General features: G+C 39.5%; 1 protein-coding gene across 1 annotated transcript in view; it reads left to right on the forward strand.

Moving 5' to 3' along the window:
• The first annotated feature begins 12403 nt into the window (after positions 1–12403).
• LOC121853518 (PDZ domain-containing protein GIPC1-like) overlaps positions 12404–23676 on the forward strand; it is a 120778-nt gene continuing 109505 nt past the window's right edge. The window contains 1 exon segment of the mRNA XM_042347674.1: positions 12404–12841. Within this exon segment, the coding sequence (XP_042203608.1) occupies positions 12590–12841 (252 nt within the window). The 5' untranslated portion in view covers positions 12404–12589.

The raw sequence follows: 23676 nt of genomic DNA on the forward strand, positions 1-23676 counted from the left end.
TACTAGCAGGTTTTTTTATTCTAGTACTCTATATCAGTCATGGATTCATATGAAATCTGTGTCTTAATGGTGTGTCCTTTATAACTTTACCCTTAAATGGTGGCCATCATCAGTGGAAGTTAGCTGTAGGGATAGTGGCCATCATCAGTGGAAGTTAGCTGTAGGGACAGTGGCCATCATCAGTGGAAGTTAGCTGTAGGGACAGTGGCCATCATCAGTGGAAGTTAGCTGTAGGGACAGTGGCCATCATCAGTGGAAGTTAGCTGTAGGGACAGTGGCCATCATCAGTGGAAGTTAGCTGTAGGGACAGTGGCCATCATCAGTGGAAGTTAGCTGTAGGGACAGTGGCCATCATCAGTGGAAGTTAGCTGTAGGGACAGTGGCCATCATCAGTGGAAGTTAGCTGTAGGGACAGTGGCCATCATCAGTGGAAGTTAGCTGTAGGGACAGTGCCATCATCAGTGGAAGTTAGCTGTAGGGACAGTGCCATCATCAGTGGAAGTTAGCTGTAGGGACGGTGACCATCATCAGTGGAAGTTAGCTGTGGAAGACAGTGGCCATCATCAGCGGAAGTTAGCTGTAGGGACAGTGGCCATCATCAGCGGAAGTTAGCTGTAGGGATGTTGGCCATCAACAGTGAACATTTCATGTACCTTGTATTCCATTGTGCAAATATGGGTGTCAGAGTCCTTTGCTTAGCCGCCATTAAGGGTTATTGATGGTTGAAACAAGACTTTATTATCTAACTATAGTGCCTTATTGTATCTGTCATCTGACCTTTAGCCATATAACCCCACTCTGCTCTCCTCTGCATGATACTACTGTACTGTCTAGATGAGCATGAAGTGTGTAGTCCATGAGAGTGGCATGACAACCTCACTGTGTCTCAGCCTAACTGCCATCACCTATAATTGTTCAGAAAGCTTGTTCTGCTGCTCTGGGCTTGCTTTAGTGGAACCCAATTTCGAAGATGAATAACAATGGTAAGACCTGAATTTTTTTTTTTTTTTTTCAAAATATATATATTTATGATTAATGATGATATTTATATCTTTCAAAACTAATTGATACATTTTTATTTTTGTGTTAGTGAAACATTTTGAATTATCGTCACCTTTTAATTTCAGGGCTGCTGACATATTTTTGTTATGGAATCAGGAACAGCTCAGGAGAGTATCGAATGCTGGGGAAGATACCTCCAGATTTTAATGTCTTAAGGAAAAATAGGACTCAAATTGGTACTATATTTGACTCTGATTCAGAAGAAGAAATTTATTGTCAGCCTAATTCAAATTTGAAATTAGCTGACAACCCATTTACTTTATGAGAGAGAAAGAGTTTAGTAACAAAGAATATAATATTAGTTTTGTGTTGAAATTTTTTGTTACATAGATACTGTAGATAAATGTCTTCATGGCTTTCTTGGTAAGAGTTCTGAACTCAACCCATGATAGACAAATTCAATATGTGGTGTGAGGGGCCACCAGCCTCATCAATGTCCTGGGATAAACTACACATGGGAGTTACCATCCCTCTGTTGTGGGAAATGGTTCAAAAGATTTTTTTTTCTACTTACGTAGGTAACTATTGTATATAGATGACGTTTATCTTTTTGTTGAAAGATAGGCTGATGTTTAGTTGCATTTATAAATAAAGACGGGCGGATCCAGGATTTTCAGAAGGTGGTTCAGACAGTGTGTGCATGTGGATTTGGTAGAAGTAATGATGTTACAGAGAAGTTCACATATAATAAAAATATAAAGTATAACCAAGGACAGATTACAGTATGGCAAAATACTGTACCTGGAGCCATTAGGCAAATTACTGGTAATTAATACCAGAAATCATAAAAATTGGGTCCAAATGTATGAAAGGGGGGTCCAGGTCCCTTTTATATGAAAAGAGGGTGGCGGCCCTTATAAGATGTGGAAAAACAGTCAATTAATATTATGCAAGGTAATGACTTTAATTTAATGTAGAATATCAAATTTAGATCAGGGATATTTGAATACCCTGGTAAACATGGTTGATCTCTTAGTACAGTGTTTGACTTGGTGTTTCTCATTATATACAAGTACAGTACCTGTATACACTTACACTGTCCTGATCTTTGGGTTACCACTTCAATTAACATTCTCACAGGTTAGTACAATACAGTACTGAAAAATTTCCTCTCCTCTAGACTATAATTTCCTCAGCAGATATGTCTTTCCTCACTCGTTCATCTTACCTTAAGTTTTCTCAGGACCTGCTGGACGCCTCACTCATGTCTTTCATTTATTCATTCTTGCCGTAAGTGTTCTCTATGTATCCTGAATTGGCTCACTAATCCAACTGATATTTTAATGATTTTTTTTTATCATATCATATCTGATAACTGTAATTTTTCCATCCTATCATCTAATTTATTGATGTACCTGTGAAAGAGGACCTGCTCAGGCATCTGCTTCCTCTTACCCTCTTTATGATGGTGACTGAGGTCTCCTTAGTATACATAAGAGTGCATCTTTTATTTGTATCTTAAGATTTTTAAACTCCAAATAGCTTGTCACTCTTTCCACTTTGTGCTTTTCATTTTACAAACAAGAATATACTGTAAGCTATCTTAACACTGTACATTAACATTTAAACCTTTTCACCACTCTATCTTTGTTGTCATATTTCACACTTCAGATACTGTACCTTTCCCCAAATCCACCTTTTGTGGAGGAATTGTTTGATTTACCATAAATGTACACATCATAAACTCGTTCAGCCAGGTTTTATCCTTGTGTGTGTGTGACCTTGGGAACTGCATTTTTCTTGACCTTCTTGTGAGACTTGCTTTTGAAGTCACTCCTCTGGGGAGGATTATGGATATTAGATATGGTGCTCTTAGAAAATAGGGACAATCCATTTGGATATTTGGCTTGTATGGCAACTTGAAACCTGTGTGCTCTTTACTGTGGTTCCCAAGATAGAAAGATGTGATGTTGTTTGAAGTCCCTACTTCCATTGGTGTGAGTGTACCTGAGTCACTGATCCCCAGCATCAGTTATACAGTAGGTGAGGGAGTGATCAGTAAATTTAATTTCAAAAGTAGCATTGACTGGGTAACTCAGAAGATTCCTCCCTCCTCCCTCGGGCTGCTGAGGTGTTGAACCTGGGTCTCTTTTTTATAGGCTTCCTGGGGCACATGTGCAGTGGCATGGCAGTATGAACTCGCTCTTGCCTTTGGACAGCTGGTTCCTCAATGCTGACCCCTATTTGGGGGGGGGGGGGGCTGCAGTTGGACCAAGAAAGATCTTGCATTTAGTTGTATAATTTTATTTTATTTCTCAAGTATTGTACAACACAAATGCAAATGTGTATGGTTCCTGGGAACTCATTAGGTTAAACGTACAAGCTCATTGGTGTAATATTTAAAAAATTGCATCTTGTTGGTTATAAAAGTATCCAAAGTTTTTTAATGTATTTTTGTATTGTTAGTCTTTCTGCTTTATGCTTAGAATTTCATTTCTTAGTTTTCTTTCAACCATTATGCTTTATCATACTTCATGTTTCTGGACATGTCAATAGTGTACAGTAAACCATTGTTATTCGCGGGGGATAGGTTCCGAGGAATGGCGCAAATTGGCAAAACCGCGAATAGCAACTTAAACTACCTTAGTGCACTACTGTATACCTATACCAAACAACCGACCACCTGCTGCAGCAATCATCCCTTCCTTTAACTTGTCTAATAATTCAACTTTTTTTGTCGGGGTCATCACTGATTTCTGTCTTTTACATTTCACTCCACTCGCATCGCTAGCAATGACACTAGGCAGTCTGTTAGGGGTCATTTTCACACAGAAACACTAAAGTTTTGAGAGTACAACACGAGATGCTGCGTTACAGGCAATGGTTGAACGTGAACAGAACTCCCTCTGTTCACGCTCAACCATGGTGTGACTCGTTGCGCTGAGGGAAAAGGCTCGCAAGCTAGCCATCGTAGCCACCATCTGCTTACTGTAAATCGTCGAAATCATGGATCGCAAACCTGCGAATGGCAAGAGTTTATTGTACAGTACCAGGATTATGACAGGATAATAGAATTTGAAATGAAAAAAAAAGTGAAATTGTCTATCTGGTAATATTTTGGTTTCCACGTGTTAGATGCTTCAGAGTTACTCTGAAGCATACCTGGTATCTAGGAACCTATTGATTTTAGTTTTAAATCCAGAAGTTTTGGCCACTTTCACCCTGAAAAGAAAAAGGTCTTTGTTTGTGTATGAAGTGGCCAATCTGTAGTACAGTATGTGCCTTACTAAATTTGGATGATAGATCACCCACCAATTTTGGAGTCAAGTACAGCTAGACCCCGACTTACGACTGCTTCGACTTACGACCGTCGGGACTTACGACCGCCGCAGTTGTGACCATTTTTTTTTTCTTCTCCAAATGACGCATTTTCTATACCGAAACGTTTCCAGTTAATGTAGTCTCCATGTATAATTAGAAAATTATGAGGGCCCCATGTGCATTCAGCTGACTACATTAAAGGTTAGTGCTCAGTCACACTGTATCCATTCCTCATTATTTATTACTTTCACTGTACTGTATCCATTCCTCATTATTTATTACTTTTACTGTACTGTATTTCATTGTAGATTTTTTATTAAAAAAAAAATAATATATATATTTTTTTTTATCTATGTCGGACTTACGACCATTCGGACTTACGACCTGGATTTGGGTCCCTAACCCCGTCGTAAGTCTGGGTCTAGCTGTAGTCAATACAGTATCAGTGACTAAACAACTTTATGGCTATACAGTATTAAGTACTGTTTGCAGTTCTCATGTTTTACTGTGGATTCTTGTACTGGTTCCACCACATTTAATTTGGAATAGACTAAACCCAATTTCTCCTAAGGTGACAATATACTGTAGTTAACTCAGTGCCGGATTTAGACCTGTGGGGACCCTGTGCGGTTCAGACGTGTGGGGGCCCTGAGCTCCACACTTCCTAATTTAAGTAACACACCCACAAGTCGTTCTGTTATAAAAGTAATATACCCTAAAAACATTGATTACCCTAGACCAAGAATGTTATAAATTTATTTTTACCTTTAACCTCTAAGTAAGTAACAGTGTATCCTAACTTATACACACCCCCCTCCCAGATTGCCAACTACCTACTACAATGGAAAACTAACTAGGCAGTACCAATAAACATAAACCTAAAGGAACAAGCTCTCTATATCTTATTTTCTATGTTTAAAGGAGGGTGCCCGTAAAAATGTGAGGGTCCTGTTTGGCCACACACTCTGAACACTCCAAAATCTGGCACTGGATTAACTTGTATGCAAGGTTCCTTGTCCCTTACACACAATCCTGTGTTGATTATGCAGAGTAGTAATTTTTAGTGGGTATACAGTTGGATACATTGAAATTCTGCTGATTGGATTCCAATTAATTTGATGTCAAAATTGTCACTGCCAACAGTTCCTGGGTCACACAAGAGGTTAAAGTCAAATCAGGTCGATGGCAATGGTGAGGTTGTGTGACATCAACTCAATGATACTATATTTTGCAGTGGACTGGATTGTTCACCCATAGATCACCATGTGTCACTAATTGACCTAATTGTTTGGGAACATTTCCATCCATTACAGTATCTTAGAAACCTCAATGTTTTATGGCCATTTTCCATGCTTGTGTGGGATAGCTGCAAAAACCTAATGGCAATTGTTGGGTAAAACCAATATGAGATGCCCTCCCACTTACCACTACAGACCCAGGGCACCAGCCCAGAAAATGCAGCAGAGTCCAGGAGATGGGCACAACTCTGGTGACTCAATTGCCATCGGACATGTTGAAGCAAAATTTTGTAGCCTAATGCCAGGCCACAGGGTGGGAACTGATGGCAAGGATCCCTGACTCTGGGATGCATAAAAATTCAATAGAAAGATTGGAAATTTTTACCCAGGGGTCTCAGACATAAAATTTTATGCTACTGAATTTCCTGTAGATACAGGAGTAATGGAATAGTTTTTCATAACTGGTCATTGTCTGTGATTGTCTTAAACAAAACATTATCCTTCACAGTTGCAATATTTATTTTGTTATACTTCTGCATACTGTACTGTCAGTGACACCACTAATAAATTACTGGTGCACACTTAATTACTGATAATTATTAGCATGTAAGTTAATTTATTCGGTTTTTATATGATGTATGTAGACTTAGAGAGATGATGATTATATCACATCCTCTTATCTAAATAACTGTACAGTACCTGGTAAACATTTGTGAGCAGTTTTTACTGCATGAATTTAAAAGCTTAATGGTTATCACATAGGTTAGTTTTTATCGTAAAAGTATTTATATTTTTAGTACCTCTTGTATTAATAACATATTTGCCTGTCATTTTCTTTAGAGTTATTTTATTAATGCTAAATTAATTTAATTTTTAAATAAATTTGTTTTACTTGATTTTCATATTAATGTTTAGAATTGATCAGATATACTGTACTTTGATAACAAGTGAAACTTGTGGAAGATACAGAATTATGTTTGTCAAAATGGCATCTCTTATGTTCAGTGTAGGAGTATGGATGGTGCTGTTGATGCATCTTGGTTATGGCTCATATTTATACAATTATTTTACTGAAGCATTCTGGTGGTAGAGGGAAGGGGAGGGAAAGGGTTGTGTAGGGGAGGGAAGGGTTGGAATGGGTAGGGTAAGGATGGGTTAGGAGGGTAGGGTTGGGTATGATAGAACGGGGGGGGGGTGGTCAAAATTTAAACTTTTGATACTGGTCCCAGTTTTTAGATAAGTTTGATAGTAAAATCCAAAACTGTATGTTAAATGTCCTGTTCCACTTGATCCCAAAATGGTAATTTATGAGCACACACACAAAAAAAAAACCCTGTAAATAAATTTTTTTTAAATGAATCTGAAATCTATTATTGACCTGAATGAGGGGGAGGAGAGGTACAGCACCCGACTACTGAGGGCTACCTGCCGGCTAGATCCTGTAACTCAGGGGCCACCAAGCATTTTTCTTCAGGGTCATAAAACCACTGAAACTTCTCCACAACAGTACAGTATTGTCCAAATATGTTGGTTCTAATGTTCAGATGGGTGATGTTCAATTATTATGAGGATGTATCAAGAGGGTGCCTATTAAAGTAGCCTCTGTGCTGTGTGGAGTAAATCTGAATTTTTATATATTATGATGCCCAGAATTATGCACTTAATGGATTTCTTTATAACAGTACACTACTATTCTGATTTCACTTAATCTCTCACTTCATGAAGAAAATGCCATCTTACAGGATTTTGTGGAAATAATGAATGCCTTTCACATGAAGCTGGATGTCTGGCTACAAAAAGTTAAGAATAACAATTTGTACATCTTTTCCACACTAAATGTGTTTATGGAAGAAAATGCAACTGACAATGTTTGATATGGAATTCCTTCACTTGCTGACACAACACCTGAAAACTAAGAAAGGTGAATTATCATGCTATATACCTTGCTGTGAACAAAACATTTCGGTACAATACCAAAAGGGTTATAATTTAATTGGATAAATCGGCTTGAACCTATTAACCTACACAAATTTGAAAGGAAAAAATTAATAGTGTGCCATGAAATGTCTTCAGTTTCTTTGATGGTGATACTGTAGTGGATTCCTCCCCTACAAACGCTGTTTGTCGCTGAGTAGCCGACCCCGCGAATTCCCCAGTGTATGCCTCGTGGTCTAGGTCAACCAGCGCCGCCTTACATGACGGAGGTCAACTATTAAGTCACGCCTACCTCCACTATATAAGACCTGACCTCGTGGTGACCTACCTCTTCTTCTAGCTGCAGCAAGTAACACCACCACCTCCGCTCCTGCCAGGCAGTCCTCACTCCTGCCGGCGAGCATGGCGACCCACAAGCTGGTCCTCCTCTGAGCACCCTCACCAACCAGCTCTCTCTACTCAACGCTTGTAACCATGCTGCCTTCCCAGCACCAAGCTGCATTGTACATCCAATACAACATGTATACAGAGAGCACATTGTGAGTTTCCTTTCTCCATCCCATCCTGAGTGTGAACCAAAATAACCCTTACCCCAAAAATGGTGACCCTGGAGTGACCACTCACACAGGATGGAGGAGAAACTGATCACTCTCCCAGTCTTCAAGCAACATGGAAGACTGGCTTATCCACACAGAAGCAGCTCTCATCGGCTCTACAACTACTGTCTCTACACCGCAGGTTAGACACCCTAGAGCAGCACTGCTTCTCTAAGCAGACACCAGCTCCTCTTCCTGCCCCAAGCACCACGTCCTACCGATCCCAGCACACCCGTCCTGCCTCAGACGCCGCCCCCGGCCCAGCAGTACCCCCTGCCACTGTCCTGGACTCTCCTCCGCTCCTGCCTGGCAGCCCCTGCTCCCGACGCGGCCCATGCGCCTGAGTGCGACCCACAGACCCCTCTTTTTTCCCTCAGGTACTCCCTGCTACTGTTCTGCACCCTGCTGCTGTCGTGGACCCTGCTGTTGTCATAGACCCTCTTACGCAGCCCCTGCTCCTGACCCAGACCCACATACCCCAGCAGGCGCATCTGAGGACTCTGTACCTGTCGCGAGGGAAGCACAACATTCATCGCCCCCACACACCCTCCTTCCCCCTCTTTTCTCCCACAGATCTCGTGTATCTAGACAGAGTTGCCCCCCTTAGCGGCCGGCTCATCCACGCCCTCGCCGATATGTCTCACATGTGGCATGCACCGCCCGTTCTGCCTCACATGTGCCATGCAATCCTGCAGACAACAAGTCTCCTACACCGCCTGGAGGGAAGGGGGAGTATTTTAGTGGATTCCTCCCCTACAAACACTGTTTGTCGCCGAGTAGCCGACCCCGCGAATTCCCCAGTGTATGCTTCGTGGTCTAGGTCAACCAGCGCCGCTTCATATGACGGAGGTCAACTATTAAGCCACGCCTACCCACGCATATATAAGACCTGACCCGCAGACTCACCTCTTTCTAGCCACAGCTGCAGCAAGTGGGTCACCACCACCTCCTGCCCTGCCCGGCGGCCCTCGCCCAGCTGGCGACCATGGCGACCCATACACCCAGTGGCAGGTGAACACTCCACTACCCACAGCCACCAGCAAACAACATCTTCCAGCCTTTTCCTGCCTGGTGGGATTTCGCTGCGCAGCATGGCGCGACCCACAAGCTGGTCCTCCTCTGAGCACTTTCACCAACCAGCTCTCTCTCTACACAATGCTTGTAATCATGCTGGGCCTTCCCAGCACCAAGGTTGCATTAGTAATATCTAATACAACATGTATACAGAGAGTACATTAGAGATTCTCCATCCCATCCTGAGGGTCCGACTAATTACCCAAATGTACCCAAATATAGCCGGAATGAAGTCAAATAATGGTCCTAGATGAATAAATTGGACTGCCAATCACTTCTCGACTAGTATTTGGTGTCAGAAAGTCACAAAAAATTGGAAAACTTACTTTAATCTGAGTTAATAGATAGCGTGCATGTACCGACGGAGCGAGGAATTACCCAAATGTAGTCGCAATGAAGTCAAATAATGGTCCTAGATGAATAAATCGGACTGCCAATCACTTCTCGACTAGTATTTGGTGTCACAAAGTCACAAAAAATTGGTGAACTTAATTTAATCTGAGTTAATAGATCAAGTGCATGTACCTAACCTAACCTAATCTAACCTAACACAACACAACTCAGATTAAATTAAGTTTACCAATTTTTTTGACTTTATGACACCAAATAATAATCGAGAAGTGATTCACAGCCCGAATTACGCTTGTACGACCATCATTTGACTTCATTGCGGCTACATTTGGGTACCTGTAGGGTTTCGTGATATAATGTTGTCTAGCACTCAGGATGGATGGAAACTCTAAGGTGGTTTTCTTATATAATATAAGTTATATGGTAGACAGTCTGGTGCTGGAGGTGCCGTGTGGTGAGGAGCTGCTCAGTAGGCACGTTCGGTGAGTAGCTTGTTGAAGGAGGTAGAGGTGCAGGAGCTTCGTTAGAGAAGATGTTGCCTGTTGCTGGCCTCCAGGTTGAATGAGAACGGGACAGCGAGGAGCTTGCTGGGAGGAGGTGTTGCGTGTTCAGGAACCGAGAGCAGAATGAGAGAGCTGGTTGGTGAGGACGCTCAGAGAAGGACAGCTGGTGGGTCGCCATGCTCACCAGCGGGAGAGAGGACCGCCAGGCAGCAGCGGAGGAGGAGGTGTTGCGTGTTCAAGAAGAGAGGCCAGAATGAATCTCAATGGAGAGACAGAGCTTATATACACAGCAGCCGTGAGTCACCCGTGAGTCATCCGTGGGAAACCCTGTTCTTTTGACTCCGTTGCTAGGATACTGTGGCATCTGATGACGCCCCCCCCTTGGGCCGCTCGTTTGGTTGCTAGGGAAGACGTAGCAGGTGGTATGCGGCTACGCAGTTGTAGGGACGTCCACTACAGTACATTTGGGTAATTCTCGCTCCGTCGATGCATGTGATCTATTACTCAGATTAAATTGAGTTTACCAATTTTTTTTATTATGACCAAATAATAATCGAGAAGTGATTCACAGCCCGAATTACGCTTGTACGACCATTATTTGACTTCATTGCGGCTACATTTGGGTAATTAGTCGGACCGCATCCCGAGTGTGAACCAAACAACCAGTACCCCACAGTACAGTACTTGGGGGCAACATATCTTTCTCTCCCTCTATTACAACATTCTGTGTAATTTCACAACAACGAAAAATCTATATTTGTCAAAGAATTATTGATCGGAGAAATGGTACTGTTTTTACCTTTCTTGTTCACCTAAACTAGCACTTTCAGAGACTCGTATAGAAAAAAGTTGTCCTGTACCCCGAGAATCCTACTGAATAAATATATACTGTATATAGACGCCTCTAATTATCACCGTGTGTTTGAATATTCATATCTTTTGTATCTACAGGTATATATGGGTTTACCTGAAGTTTGGATATCCCAGTTTATTTCACCCCAAAAATTTGTACTGGATGACAACTGGCTCGAAGACAGGCAACCCAGCCTGTTTGTGATCTATATAAATGATAAGATGAAAATATATTAAGCCACATAGTCAAGTTTGCGGACGACACGAAGATAATTGGGCAGGAAGCAAGTCAAGATGATGTCGCACCACTGTAGAAAGACCTGCATGAGCTGTATAAATGGTCTAGAGACTGGTAAATGGTCTGTAACATTTTGAAAACTACCGGACCCTACACATAGGATACAACCTCAATCTCAAATATTTTGTTAATAGCACTTTCCTGGACACTGCTGATAAGGAGTAAGACTTAGCTTGTCCCTGTGATAGATCATAATGAAGAAAAAATGCTATTTTTATATTTCTCTTTTCCTAGGTGTAGGTATCACACTGGGTTATATATATATATATATATATATATATATATATATATATATATATATATATATATTTAACATTCCAAGAGGTATCAGTCGGGGTATGTCCCAGGGCACTAGTACTGACGGACAGATAGTGCGGGCGACATCATTGTTTTAACCAGAGCGTGAGATCTGTTGGTAATGAGTTCAACTTAAAGAGACATTACTGCTAAACTTAACATACCAGCAAAGTAATAGTTATTTATCTCGTGGCTGCTGGGTGTCGAGGCCCATAACTGGTGTCTGGTATAACATACTGATTAAATAATATTACTAGATAAAAGTGGTGACGAGCAAGGGCGACAGTGACAGCCATCTGATAAACCCGACATGATAAGCAGAAATATTTGAACTGCGCAGGGGGTGACGTAATACAACGACCCCGTTATTAATAGTGACATTATATGAATAGACATCTTGAGACGCGTCCATTATATATACACAAATATATCGAGTTTGATGATTTAATAAACATCGTTTAAGAAAACATTGACAGCCATCAAAACAAGCAGCGAAGGACTACAATGCACCAGTGGCTAATGATCTTGAACTGAAAATCAAAATAGATTAACTAATCATTGAATAGACGAAAAAAATATACGAGCATTACGATATAATAATAAGTGAAGTATAAAGCAGGTAGAGTATTACCTGGAGAGCTGTGCAGGGAGGCAAGTCTCGCCTCCCGCCACAGCTGCTGCACACGACACGTACTCCAATATTTCACTGAACAACGCTCACATTTCAAAACACATTGGCCAAAAGGGGATACTGTATTTCTAATGATCTATTATAGAAAATAGTTGCATCATTGCACATCCATCACTTATTTGAAATTATTCAATATAATAAATGAAGGAATACATGAGTAGCAATACATAAAATGGATGGTGAGGTGGCGGTGAACGGTAGTATTGGGAGGGTGACCGGGAGAACACCGGAACTCCGCCCTACCGCGGCCGCCCGACAGTCAGTCAGTGTGAGGCCACCATAGTGTTGCTGTACCGCCGCTGCGACAGCTAGTTATAGCTTTAGTGGAACTGCTACTGTTGCTACCGCTTCGCCGTCTGTATTAATAGTGAGGCGCCAAAGAGCGCATGTGTTATAGTGTACACGGCCCCGCGCCATACGCGTGACCCATCATGCCACTGTTCAAGCCTAGGAAACGTGAGGATGGAAGCAATGGTGTGGACGACACGCACGCCCATCACCCCACTACCAGGCCGCCCACAAATGGCCACACAACGCCCCCAGATCCACCTGTTACACGGCCCAAGTTAGTGTTCCACTGTCAGCAAGCTCATGGATCCCCTACAGGCATTATCTCGGGCTTCACAAATGTCAAGGAACTTTACCAAAAGATCGCCGAGTGCTACGATATCCCCTCTGAGGATGTAAGTACCGTTAACACTCATGACAAACTTTGTAGGTCTTCACCAGTGCTTTCATTAATGTTACCCTATACCAACATGCATTGTACTATGGTCACTAACTGCCTGCTTTTATGCGACAGTTTCGTGGTAATCTCTTCTCGTTAGTGTTTCTGGTATGCAAGATAGGTCAGTTTTTCTACGAGTGTGTTTGATGGGTGCACGTTTCCACAATTATACAATTAAGATTGTAGTTACTAATGAGCTTTCACTTTGTTCAGGATTATATTGTCTCAACTCCAGGCGAACAGAGGCTTGGTGCAGGACGGTACCCACCAGTGATGTGGAGGGAGGAGGGAGGAAATGTGGGACGTGTCGGGAGATAATGACCAAAGTTTATTTGCTGCCCTCAGCAAATAAATCATGAACTAGATATCTATTACAATTGTCTTTTTCGAACAAAGAATACACATATGCTGCGACCTTAGAAACCCGGTCATTGAAATTAAGTAAATTATAGTTATTTGTAGTTCCATCATGTGCACCGCAGTTATAAAGATCCTGGAAGAACACAATGCGTGTACAACGTCAGTCTCCCCCCCCCCTCCCACTGTGGCACCTCCCAAGCGCTAGGCTGCAGGTGTACTGGAACACTGCCACTGATTCCACGTTTGGTTCGCTGATCTATTTCTGGAAAATAGCTTGATGTACAATTGATGAGATAGTAATTGAAAGGATAAATTATACGCTTTTGTTTGATTAGACTACACCTGCAAAGAAAACTGCAGTCACTGACGGGAAGACTTTAAACTTTAAAGTATGCTAAGGTTTAGCGTTATGTTTGTATGATAAATTGGTTCTTGGACCCAACATTCAACAGTAAGATGGTACTAAAAACAAAAAGGTGTAATACATGCGTAAATTTGGTTGACTATCACAATTACTAAAGTATTTTTTTTCACTTGCATCAAGTTACAGGTTTATTAACGCATTTGGTCACCAAGATTTTATTATTATTATTATTATTATTTCACCATTTATCAGCTTACTAGCCGTACTGGTGGTAGGTTTACAATAGAAGTCTTTAAAAATAGCGTGGCACAAAGTCACCGTAATGTAAATGTACAAAACTCGAAAAAAATTTTTATTGGTATTTCTGGGTTTCAACGAAAAATTGGGTAAGGATGTGGTGGTGTATTCTGGCCTTGGCTATATTAAGTGTTGTTCTGTACATTGATTCTTAATGATTTGACATTATAATTAGAAGATATATCCGATGATTTGCTGTAGAAATTATACTGTGTGTGATGTGCGTACGTTGGTGTGAAAATTCAGAAACATTCCATAGTCGTAGGAAGCAAGGCGGCCTACGAACGTATGTTGGTGACTACTGTACACCAGATAAATGTCAACGTCAACTTTAGAAGCCATAGGCTGTATACAGTTTATTTTTTATCTATTGCTTGTAATACATCTTTTGTTCTCAAGTCTATGGTACGTAAGAAACAACAGTGTTTTTTCGCAGGAGACAAGGTTGAACAAAATTTGGCCAATAACTTCAACAGCGTATCGAAATGATTATGCTTGCATTTTGAGTAACAATATGCAGTATACGGGTTTGTGATTAGTAATTTACTAACTTTGACATAATAATATTAATCATAATTTGTCTGGGGAAACACGTTTGAATTCCAGTTAACGGGACTTTTCTCATTGCGACAGCTGGTTAGCTCATTATTTTGCCGACGGATAGGCAGGGACGCTTTTATTCACTGTCGATTATATGTTTCCATGCTTTACATGATGCAATAAAAACAAATGATAAGTTGATTTATCATGTGTAGTAACTTAACCTGCGATTCATACTTGGGTGTTGAATGAATAGTGCAGGCAGGGCGGATGTATCCTGGAGGCCGCGTGTTGTGTCCACCTCAACACCCACTGACCCAGAATTTTCCTGGAGGCGTGTTTTTGTGCTGGATAACCAAAAGTTGCTTTTTTACAATGTTCTTTAGCTAGATGAAAAAAAATATATTGGTCTACACTGCAGTGAGGGTTTGAGTCTTCTGTCTGAGTGCTATATTGATAATTTTTGTCAGGCTGTGATGGTTGTCCTTGTGTTGTATTAAAAAGTTGCATTACTGTCCATCTCACATCTGGAAGTAACAAAATGTTTGGTTTTCTTGTTCAAGTAAACGTCTATCATTATTGAAGCTTTTATAGTGTTGGCCGGTATGGACGGTTCACGTGAGTACTACTGTATATTGTATACAGTACTTTATATAACCTTTTTTTGACTTTCATACACGCCACATTGAACGCGCTGAAAACTAATACTTCTGAAATAATTGTTATAACGGTGATGAGTTTAAAAAGTGCACTATGTAACAATAATAATAGTAGCAGTGCTATGTAGTCTGTAGTAGTAGTAAACATTAATTTGATTCACTGACAACCTACCTCCCCCAAAAGTGCATAAACATAGTATTTTTGGGTAATCTGATTGACCCAACAAAAAGCTGCGTCGTATGTTTTTCAATATTAAAGGAAAGTTTGTTAAATACATACGTACCCACGGTCACCTTTTAGTGAGGCTCGAGGGAAAAACTGCTCGCCATAAACTACAATAGACCTATATACTTACCTGGTTAATGTTGGTATGGAGTCGCATGAATAATGATTTTGACCTAGAAGGATGTTCATGAACAGCTTGGGTTAAGGTTGTCACAGGTAATTAATAGTCAATATATTTTGGCAAAACATTTATAAGTTGAATATTGCATTAATTCTCCAAAGTTCACTAAACAAATAACCTGATAAAACATAATGAACTAAACAGACATACACATACCGTCGCTGTTTATGGTATTACATAGAATAATAATTTCGAGATACTGTACAGTATGACTTATGGTGTCCACTGTCGAACATGTACTCCAACTAAGGAAATAAGGTAATGAATTATGACCATGTAAGTTGTGTTGTAAATGTGGGAGTGTAACAAAGCCACCATGAACGTTCTTGTTTTCATCTTAAAATAATAATAATGGCAGAATGTATATTCATAAAAGAACCACTTGTGACAGATAAAAGTTAGTATTACACTTGACATTATGAAACGAACTTGCAGGAAGTATTATCGAGTACGAGGAAATAAAACTTAACGTGTTGATTATCAGACGAAATTAGGTGAACGATTGATGCTATATGCTTTACCCGTGGAACTTCCGGAGAGTCAGAAAACCACAAGAGCTGTTCACCTTTTATTTGTATTATCAACTGACTGTTTCAATTTGTGTTAAGGCTACAGCACCAAGTCATCTTAATTACTTTGATAATCTATATAATCGACGAGTTTATTGAGGCAAATTACGATTCGCTTCCTCATCCTAGAACTGCCCAAGGACCCTGTGCCGTGGTTCCTGCCTCTATCACCCTGGAAACTGGTTGATAAATAGTTTATTCAACCCAAAATGTAACGGAAGTAGTTTTGGTTTACACGTGATGTTAAATGTTTAGAATACCGGTAGTTATTATTCCCATTCCTTCCCTTAACTCCTTTTCCACCTTTTCCTTTCCTTTCCACCTTTTCATTTCCTTTCTTCGCTTCCCTCATTCCTCCTCTATCTATTCTTCCCCTCGTTTCCTTTCCTCTTTCAACCACATGATTAGAAAGTGAAGGGAATTAGTTGAACAAACTATGTATATTCAGGAAAAACTTCCCTCCTTTAGGAAAGCGGTATAATGTCCAGGGTTTGTAGTGTGGAGAGAACCTTCCTGAAGAAATGTACGTTACATTGTGGTCGAAGAGTGATAGTGACGTTCCAAAACTAGTTCAGTATAGTTCACATCTGAGGACCGCTCGAGTTACCATAGAAGTCTGTAGTGGATGTGATCGGCAGTGATATGCGTTGTAGGTGAAGGGAAACGTTGTCCATTGTAGATGTACCATGACGGCAGAAGAGCTTTGGGGTTTGAGGGCGTGGATAGTGGCGGAAAATATAGGTTGAATCTCTGGTTACTTTCAGAAATAAAGTAAAAATGTAAATAAATGAAAAAAAAATTATCAAATGGTGGCCCAAATTTGAAGATGAAAAATGTCTCATCTGTGTAACTTCAATGGTGACTTTTTGATAACCTGAAGGAGTGACCACTACTTTTGTCAGGTTTAAAACAAAATTGAAAACGTATCTCATTAACACCGAGGTGTGGTGTTTGTACTCAAGATTGCTTATCGTAATTTTATCTTTATCCAGGTGTGTTAATCAGGTCTTTTAAGCTTGCCACAGGTACCTTGAGACAAAGATGATGTTTATTTTTCCAAAGGACCCGGGTAAGATAATTTAATACCTTGCCTGTTCATGTAAATTGCCATCAGATATCGACTAGCGGAATGAAACAGTAAGTTGGGATACAGTGTTGATGTTATGTAATTATAATGTATTACCTAGCTTTTAACTACTAAGGTTTAAACGCGTATTACAAGTTTAGTACGTACAGTCAGCCAAAGATGCACCCACCTCACCCTGGGTCTCGTGCTCGCAATTTTACCTGGCAATATTTGGTAAAGTAAGGTTGTATGTAAAGGTGATTGTGATTGGTGCATCTATTTTCGGCTGCATTACTGTCAGGATAAATATTAAACAATCCAAAGGTAGAATTATTATAATAATAAACTATTCATTGTTATTTAAGGTCATGAGAAGTTTCCAATTGTTCTTATATTTGGTTAAATAACGAAGAAATTATTTTAATGAATTGGCAACTCAACTACAACGAGGAACAAGGATTGCCCCAAGATTCTCAGATCAAATTTCTACATTGGCTGGCAAATATAGGCTGAAATTATTAATTATTTGCATTAGAAACATTACTTGATGATGGCGGACATTTACTTGCACAGCTGTCTTGTTTGCTATGATCATAAAATAAGAGAAAAAATCTAAGGAAGTGTTTAAAAACAGAAAAAATATAACAAATCAGCGTGAATAGGAAGTAAAGTACAGTTTAAGGGATTTTGTTTATAAAACAAAGTAACTCAAGGGAGTTGGCGTATATTTTTCGAACGCAACTTTTTATGGTTCAGCTACTGCTTTTTACAAACGTTCTTGGATATCTTCGACCTGGAATAAACTCAAATGGCAGTAAGAGCATGTGGATGTACTTGCTGAGTATAAAACTAGAGTAACTACTGCCCCCCCCCCACCTAATACGGTATACGCGCTATTTTTTTTTACGGGTATTAGCCCACCCGGGCACAGATCACTGACCCACATCGGGGCCTGGGGGGCGAAATAATAATAATAATAATAATAATAATAATAATAATAATAATAATAATAACAAAGAAATAAAAAAATAAAAAAAAGACTAAGTGAGAAACAATATATGTATGTTGTGTTGTCAATAGTAAGAGAAACAATTGAGACCCTGCAATTGTGTGTAAATGAGGCAGAAAGTCAGATCAGCAACCTGGAACTTGGTCACAATTTTGGTGATGCCATATGGCAGCAGGGTCTACCATAAGACAACACATTATGCTTCCAATATCTTCCCAAGCGGTAGTACCTCCCTGTTTGGTAGCTGCCTACTAAATAACGGTGACCAAGAAATGGAAATTGGCAGATAGTTTAACGTTTTTATTTTTTTTTTTTTTTATACCGTTGATGACTAGTATATATACACACGCTTAAAGACGTTAGCTGATGAAGTAATGCATTACTGTACGTCAACATGAATAACAAATATTTCATTATTCTTTGTAATATCCGTGTATTTACCGATTTCGAATAAGCATCTTAAAACTTTAGTTGTTGGAGTGCATTAAAAGCCATATAATAATAATTGGTGTGTGAAGCCGCACTAGAAAACTTATCCTCTTCGCGAAAAAATGGATCAGTCAGTCTAGGATTGGGCGATACTGAAACGCGGCCAAATAAGTCCATTCTATAAAGTGAGTCATCTGTAAATACTAGAAGTACTGATTCCTGTGATGCTGGGCAGTGTACTACAGGAGAAAGTTCTCGGTTAGTTGAGGACTGAGTAATGATCTGTTAATGTGCTGTTGTTGCCCTCGCTTCACCAGCTACTATCAGCCAGTACCAAGAAAATGGCGCATTCTTCTCGGAGAATTTTACCTTGTATCTTCTTATATACCGCCACTATATTCAGGGGCTTATTGATCTTGGCCATATCCGTTTGTAGGTCCACCTGTCCTGTATATGTGTCCACTCTTGAGGAGAACGACTGGAGGGATTTTTGTACTTTATTGTAGTGTTTGGTGTGAGAGAACGCCTTATGGAGATAGATACTGCAAGTTCGGTCGTATTTTGTTTATTTATTTGCGTTTTGTCATTTATTCAGACATATTGGGAGCTAGTGGCACGGTAAGTGTTTGACAAACGCGTCTGCTGTTTTTTGTTACTGTCCAGTAGTTGCACACTGTATCGTACTGTAAAGTGACGTGGTAATCCCTTCTGGATGTGGAATCATTATTTATGCTTTGGCCAACACATTTCAGCAGTACACCTACTTTTAATAAATCATTTACCCGGTGCGTTGGTTATCCCGGATATTTTGATAAGAAAATGAGTATGAAAGTTTATGGTGCCTAGTGGAGGCATAAAGCGGTCAATAACACCGGAGTTGGAGTTGAGCACTGATACACCACCCAGTTGGGGCGACTCAAGTTTTCCGGAGGCAATTTGACATACAGTATAATGGTTCAAAATGTGCACCTGTTAACTAAAACAGTGTTTCTTTTATATATATATATATATATATATATATATATATATATATATATATATAAATATAATCAACGACCTCACCAGCCAGGATTCGAACCCTCGACATACTGGGTGGGACTAGGGAACGCAACCGACCAACCCACAAGGACACTAAACGCAGTCCTAGGCTCTGTTATATTTCACACAAAGCCTGTTCATCAAGCTGATGGCGCCGTGAACCTCATTGGGAACTGCCCGTGCCGCGTATGTGGTGTTAGTAGCATTTTACCGAATCCAGCTGGTATGAAACACAAGGTACCATATATATACTTCATTTTTAGTCCATATAACATGCGGACTTTGAACATATAATCAACGACCTCACCAGTAGGTCGAGGGTTCGAATCCTGGCGAACTAACGGGAGTGTTGTAGGGAATACTGGTGTTCGGAGATCCATGACAGTTGACAACGTTACTAACTTGACAACACCAGTAACGGGCGGGAGGTGCGGTGTTCCCACGCTGCAGTGAGACTAAGCAATACTTTTTTTTTTACAATTAAATTTTATTGGGAAGGTATTTAAAACTATAGCTGAAAAGGTCAGTGACCTATGGAACAATTATATACTTTGGATCAAAAGTCATGTACGGTGCGAATAGGTATAGGCCACTTGATAGAATATAAATGAATCCGTTTTTGCCGTTTTCGTATTATAGTACAGATTGGACGGAACAAAACACACATATGCATCCGTGTTTCATTGTGTCATTTATACAGTCTTAGTGCTGTAATAGATAGTTGTCTTGTGGTATATAACAAGGGCTACAAACATCCATCTCTCAGTATGTCCACACCACCTCAGCTGACCCTGATCAACACTTTTACTTCCACATCTCTCTCTTACTACATCCTGTTTACCTCACATATTGTTCTGTAGCTACGTCACTTCTACTTCATCTTATGTATTCCTTCCTCTTGCTGGCAGACTTCATGCGTCACACCCGATTGATAATGTCGGCTTAACAATTTTCCAGATTGTTTTTTTCGCTTTGTAACTGTTTTCGTTCTCCACTGCAAAAATGTATATTTTTAAACACATATCTGGGTAAAAGTACTTCAGTTGCTAATGCTAATAAACTTGGCTCAGTCATCAGACTTTTGGTAGTGGAAGAGTGGAACTGAAGAAAGCTTTGTGTCTTTAAGGTAATTTACTTGGCAGATACTGTATTAACATAGGTTGGGGCCCTCCTACGGAAGTCCACAATACTAATTATTCATTGTTGTTATGAACAGACCCGTAATAGCTACCTGTTAGTTGTAACGTGCCCATCAGGCCACTTGTTATGAAGTATATATAACTATACAGTATATGTGTCCACTGAATGCTGCTGGTTAGAACTTCTTTTTTCGGCGATTAGCCCACCCGGACACAGGTCATTGACCCACATCGGGGCCTGGGGGGATGTAATAATAATAATAATAATTCATAGTAAATAAAATTTACAATAAAAATACAAAATTTACAATAAAATAATAAATTAATAATGATAGTAATAATAACAACACTAATAATAATAATAAAATAAAGAAATACAAAAATGAAAAAAAAATGTGAAACGATATATGTACAGTATGTTGTGTTGTCAAAGTAAGAGAAACAATTGAGACCCTGCAATTGTGTGTAAATGAGGCAGAAAGACGGATCAGAAACCTGGGACTTGGTCACAATTTTTGTGATGCCATATGGCAGCAGGGTCTACCATTAGACAACACATTATGCTTCCAATATGTTCCCAGGCCGTAGTACCTCCCTGTTTGATAGCTGCCTACTACCTATCGCATTCTCACTTGTCCACAAGACCTATTATAATCAGTTACAACATATCCACAGTCCTCGTGTTATACGTGTCTACTAGACAGCGTTAATTAAGATAGGTGCACAACAGTTATCACTATAAACAGACCCACAGTAGACGTGTGAAGGCTAGTATGGTTCACATATTACAGGTTTGTAACATCTTCCTCCTCAGTACATCGACCTGACCTCACAGCTCTAAGTTACCAGAGTTGATCGTGATACAACTTTACAACAGGCAGTGCACAGTGTTTACATTATAATAATAGTACAGACGATTAAGTTTTCCTTATCAATGACGTATTACAATGTAAGGTTATGAAACATATTAACCGTATTGGGTTGAATAATGATGGACATATACTAGGCGTTGCAGAACACACGGTAGTCATACAGTATGCGTGTACTGTGCCATCTTAAATATGTCAGTAAAGGTTGGGTCGTACTGGACGGCGCGGCGGGTGGGTGTGGAGGACCTCTATATTGACAAGGTTGTGGTGGGGCTCGCGGCTGACTCACAACTGGACCAAGAAATGTTTCATCACGGTTGTATAACCTGTCTGTACAAGTTGTCTGGGTAATGTTAGTGATCTTTAAAGTTTAGGTCAGACAGTTTGTATTTGGAGTTATGTATAATATGCTGTTTTTATAGATATATATACAATTGCATAATGCTATTTGTATTATCCGAAGTGATAACATTTTTACCTGTACGAAGTATTGTTGTGGTGAACTCAGTATTCGAAAACTGACTCTGATTTCTGCCAAATACTGTACACATAATATATTCCAGAACATTTATTTGAAGATCCATCATGTTTCCCTTCTGTTAAGCTGTTGGCTTAAGTTTGGCTGAACCTTGTTGCATTTTGGCATGATACAATAAGTTAGGTTAGAGTTTTTATCACTTCGACTTTGTGCCAGTGAGGTATTATAGCAGGTCGGACTAAATATACATAGGAGGAGGAGGGGCGCATCAAGACCTCCCGAACTTTAAATGAACATTATATGTTACGGATAAAATAGCGTTGTTTGTATGTAAAATGGTACTAATTATATTTTCAGAAAAGAGGATTTCTTGGTCATAATAGGCAATGGGGTGGTAAGGTTTCCTGTACCCAGGAACCTAACCTAACTTATCCTAACCTAACCTATCCTAATCTAACCTATCCTAATCTAACCTATCCTAATCTAACCTATCCTAACCCTATCTAACCTAACTTACCCTAACCCAGCCAAATCTAACTTACCCTAACCTTACTTACCCTAACCTAACGATCTAATCTGACCTAAACTAACGCAGCCAAAATTATGACTTGTGTGATCAATTGCCAGGTACCCAAACACCTGCCAACCAAACCATCCGATATCGGACGTATATCTGAAAATATCTGACCTTAGGAAACCATAACTTACCAAAGTATTTATACTTTTATTATTATTATTATTATTATATATATATATATATATATATATATATATATATATATATATATATATATATATATATATATATATTTATTTATTTATTTATTTATTTATTTATTTATTTATTTATTCATTTATTCATTTTACGGAGAATAGCCCTCGCGGGCACAGGTCATTAATATCGGCCCACAACGAGGCCTGTGGTGGGAAATAAGAGAAAACAATAGACCTGAAAAAAAAAATGTTAATCTACTGTACAGTGGTAAAACCCTGCTGCCTCATGTGATCAAGTCCCAGGTTGCTGATCTGACTTTCTGCCTCATTTACACACAATTGCAGGTCTCAATTGTTTCTCTTACTTTGACAACACAACATACATATATTATTTCTCACTGTTGCTCCGTTTTTTTTGTATTTATTTAAGGTCCTTTATTATATAATTATTATATTTTTATTTAATATTTTTCATTTTTTTATTATTTTTTTCATTTTTATTAATTATTATTATTATTATTATTATTATTATTATTATTATTATTATTATTATTATTATTATTATTATTATTATTATTATTATTATTATTATTATTATTATATTTCGCCCCCCAGGCCCTGATAAAGGTCATTGACCTGTGCCTGGGTGGGCTAATCCTGTAAACAAAAAAATAAATAAAAAAAATTGCCGGAAAACCAGTTTTTTAAAGTGAGACATCGTACGACTATGGAAACACACAAGAAGGCAGAGCATTCCACAGTGTGGCTGTGTGAGGAAAGAAGGAGGTACTATAACGGGTTAGTCTAGTGGGACCGACATCCACACAGAAACGGTGGGCACCCCGGGCAAGAC

This window comes from Homarus americanus, unplaced genomic scaffold (genome assembly GCF_018991925.1).
Source record: "Homarus americanus isolate GMGI-L3 unplaced genomic scaffold, GMGI_Hamer_2.0 scaffold4896, whole genome shotgun sequence".
Classification (NCBI taxonomy): domain Eukaryota; kingdom Metazoa; phylum Arthropoda; class Malacostraca; order Decapoda; family Nephropidae; genus Homarus; species Homarus americanus.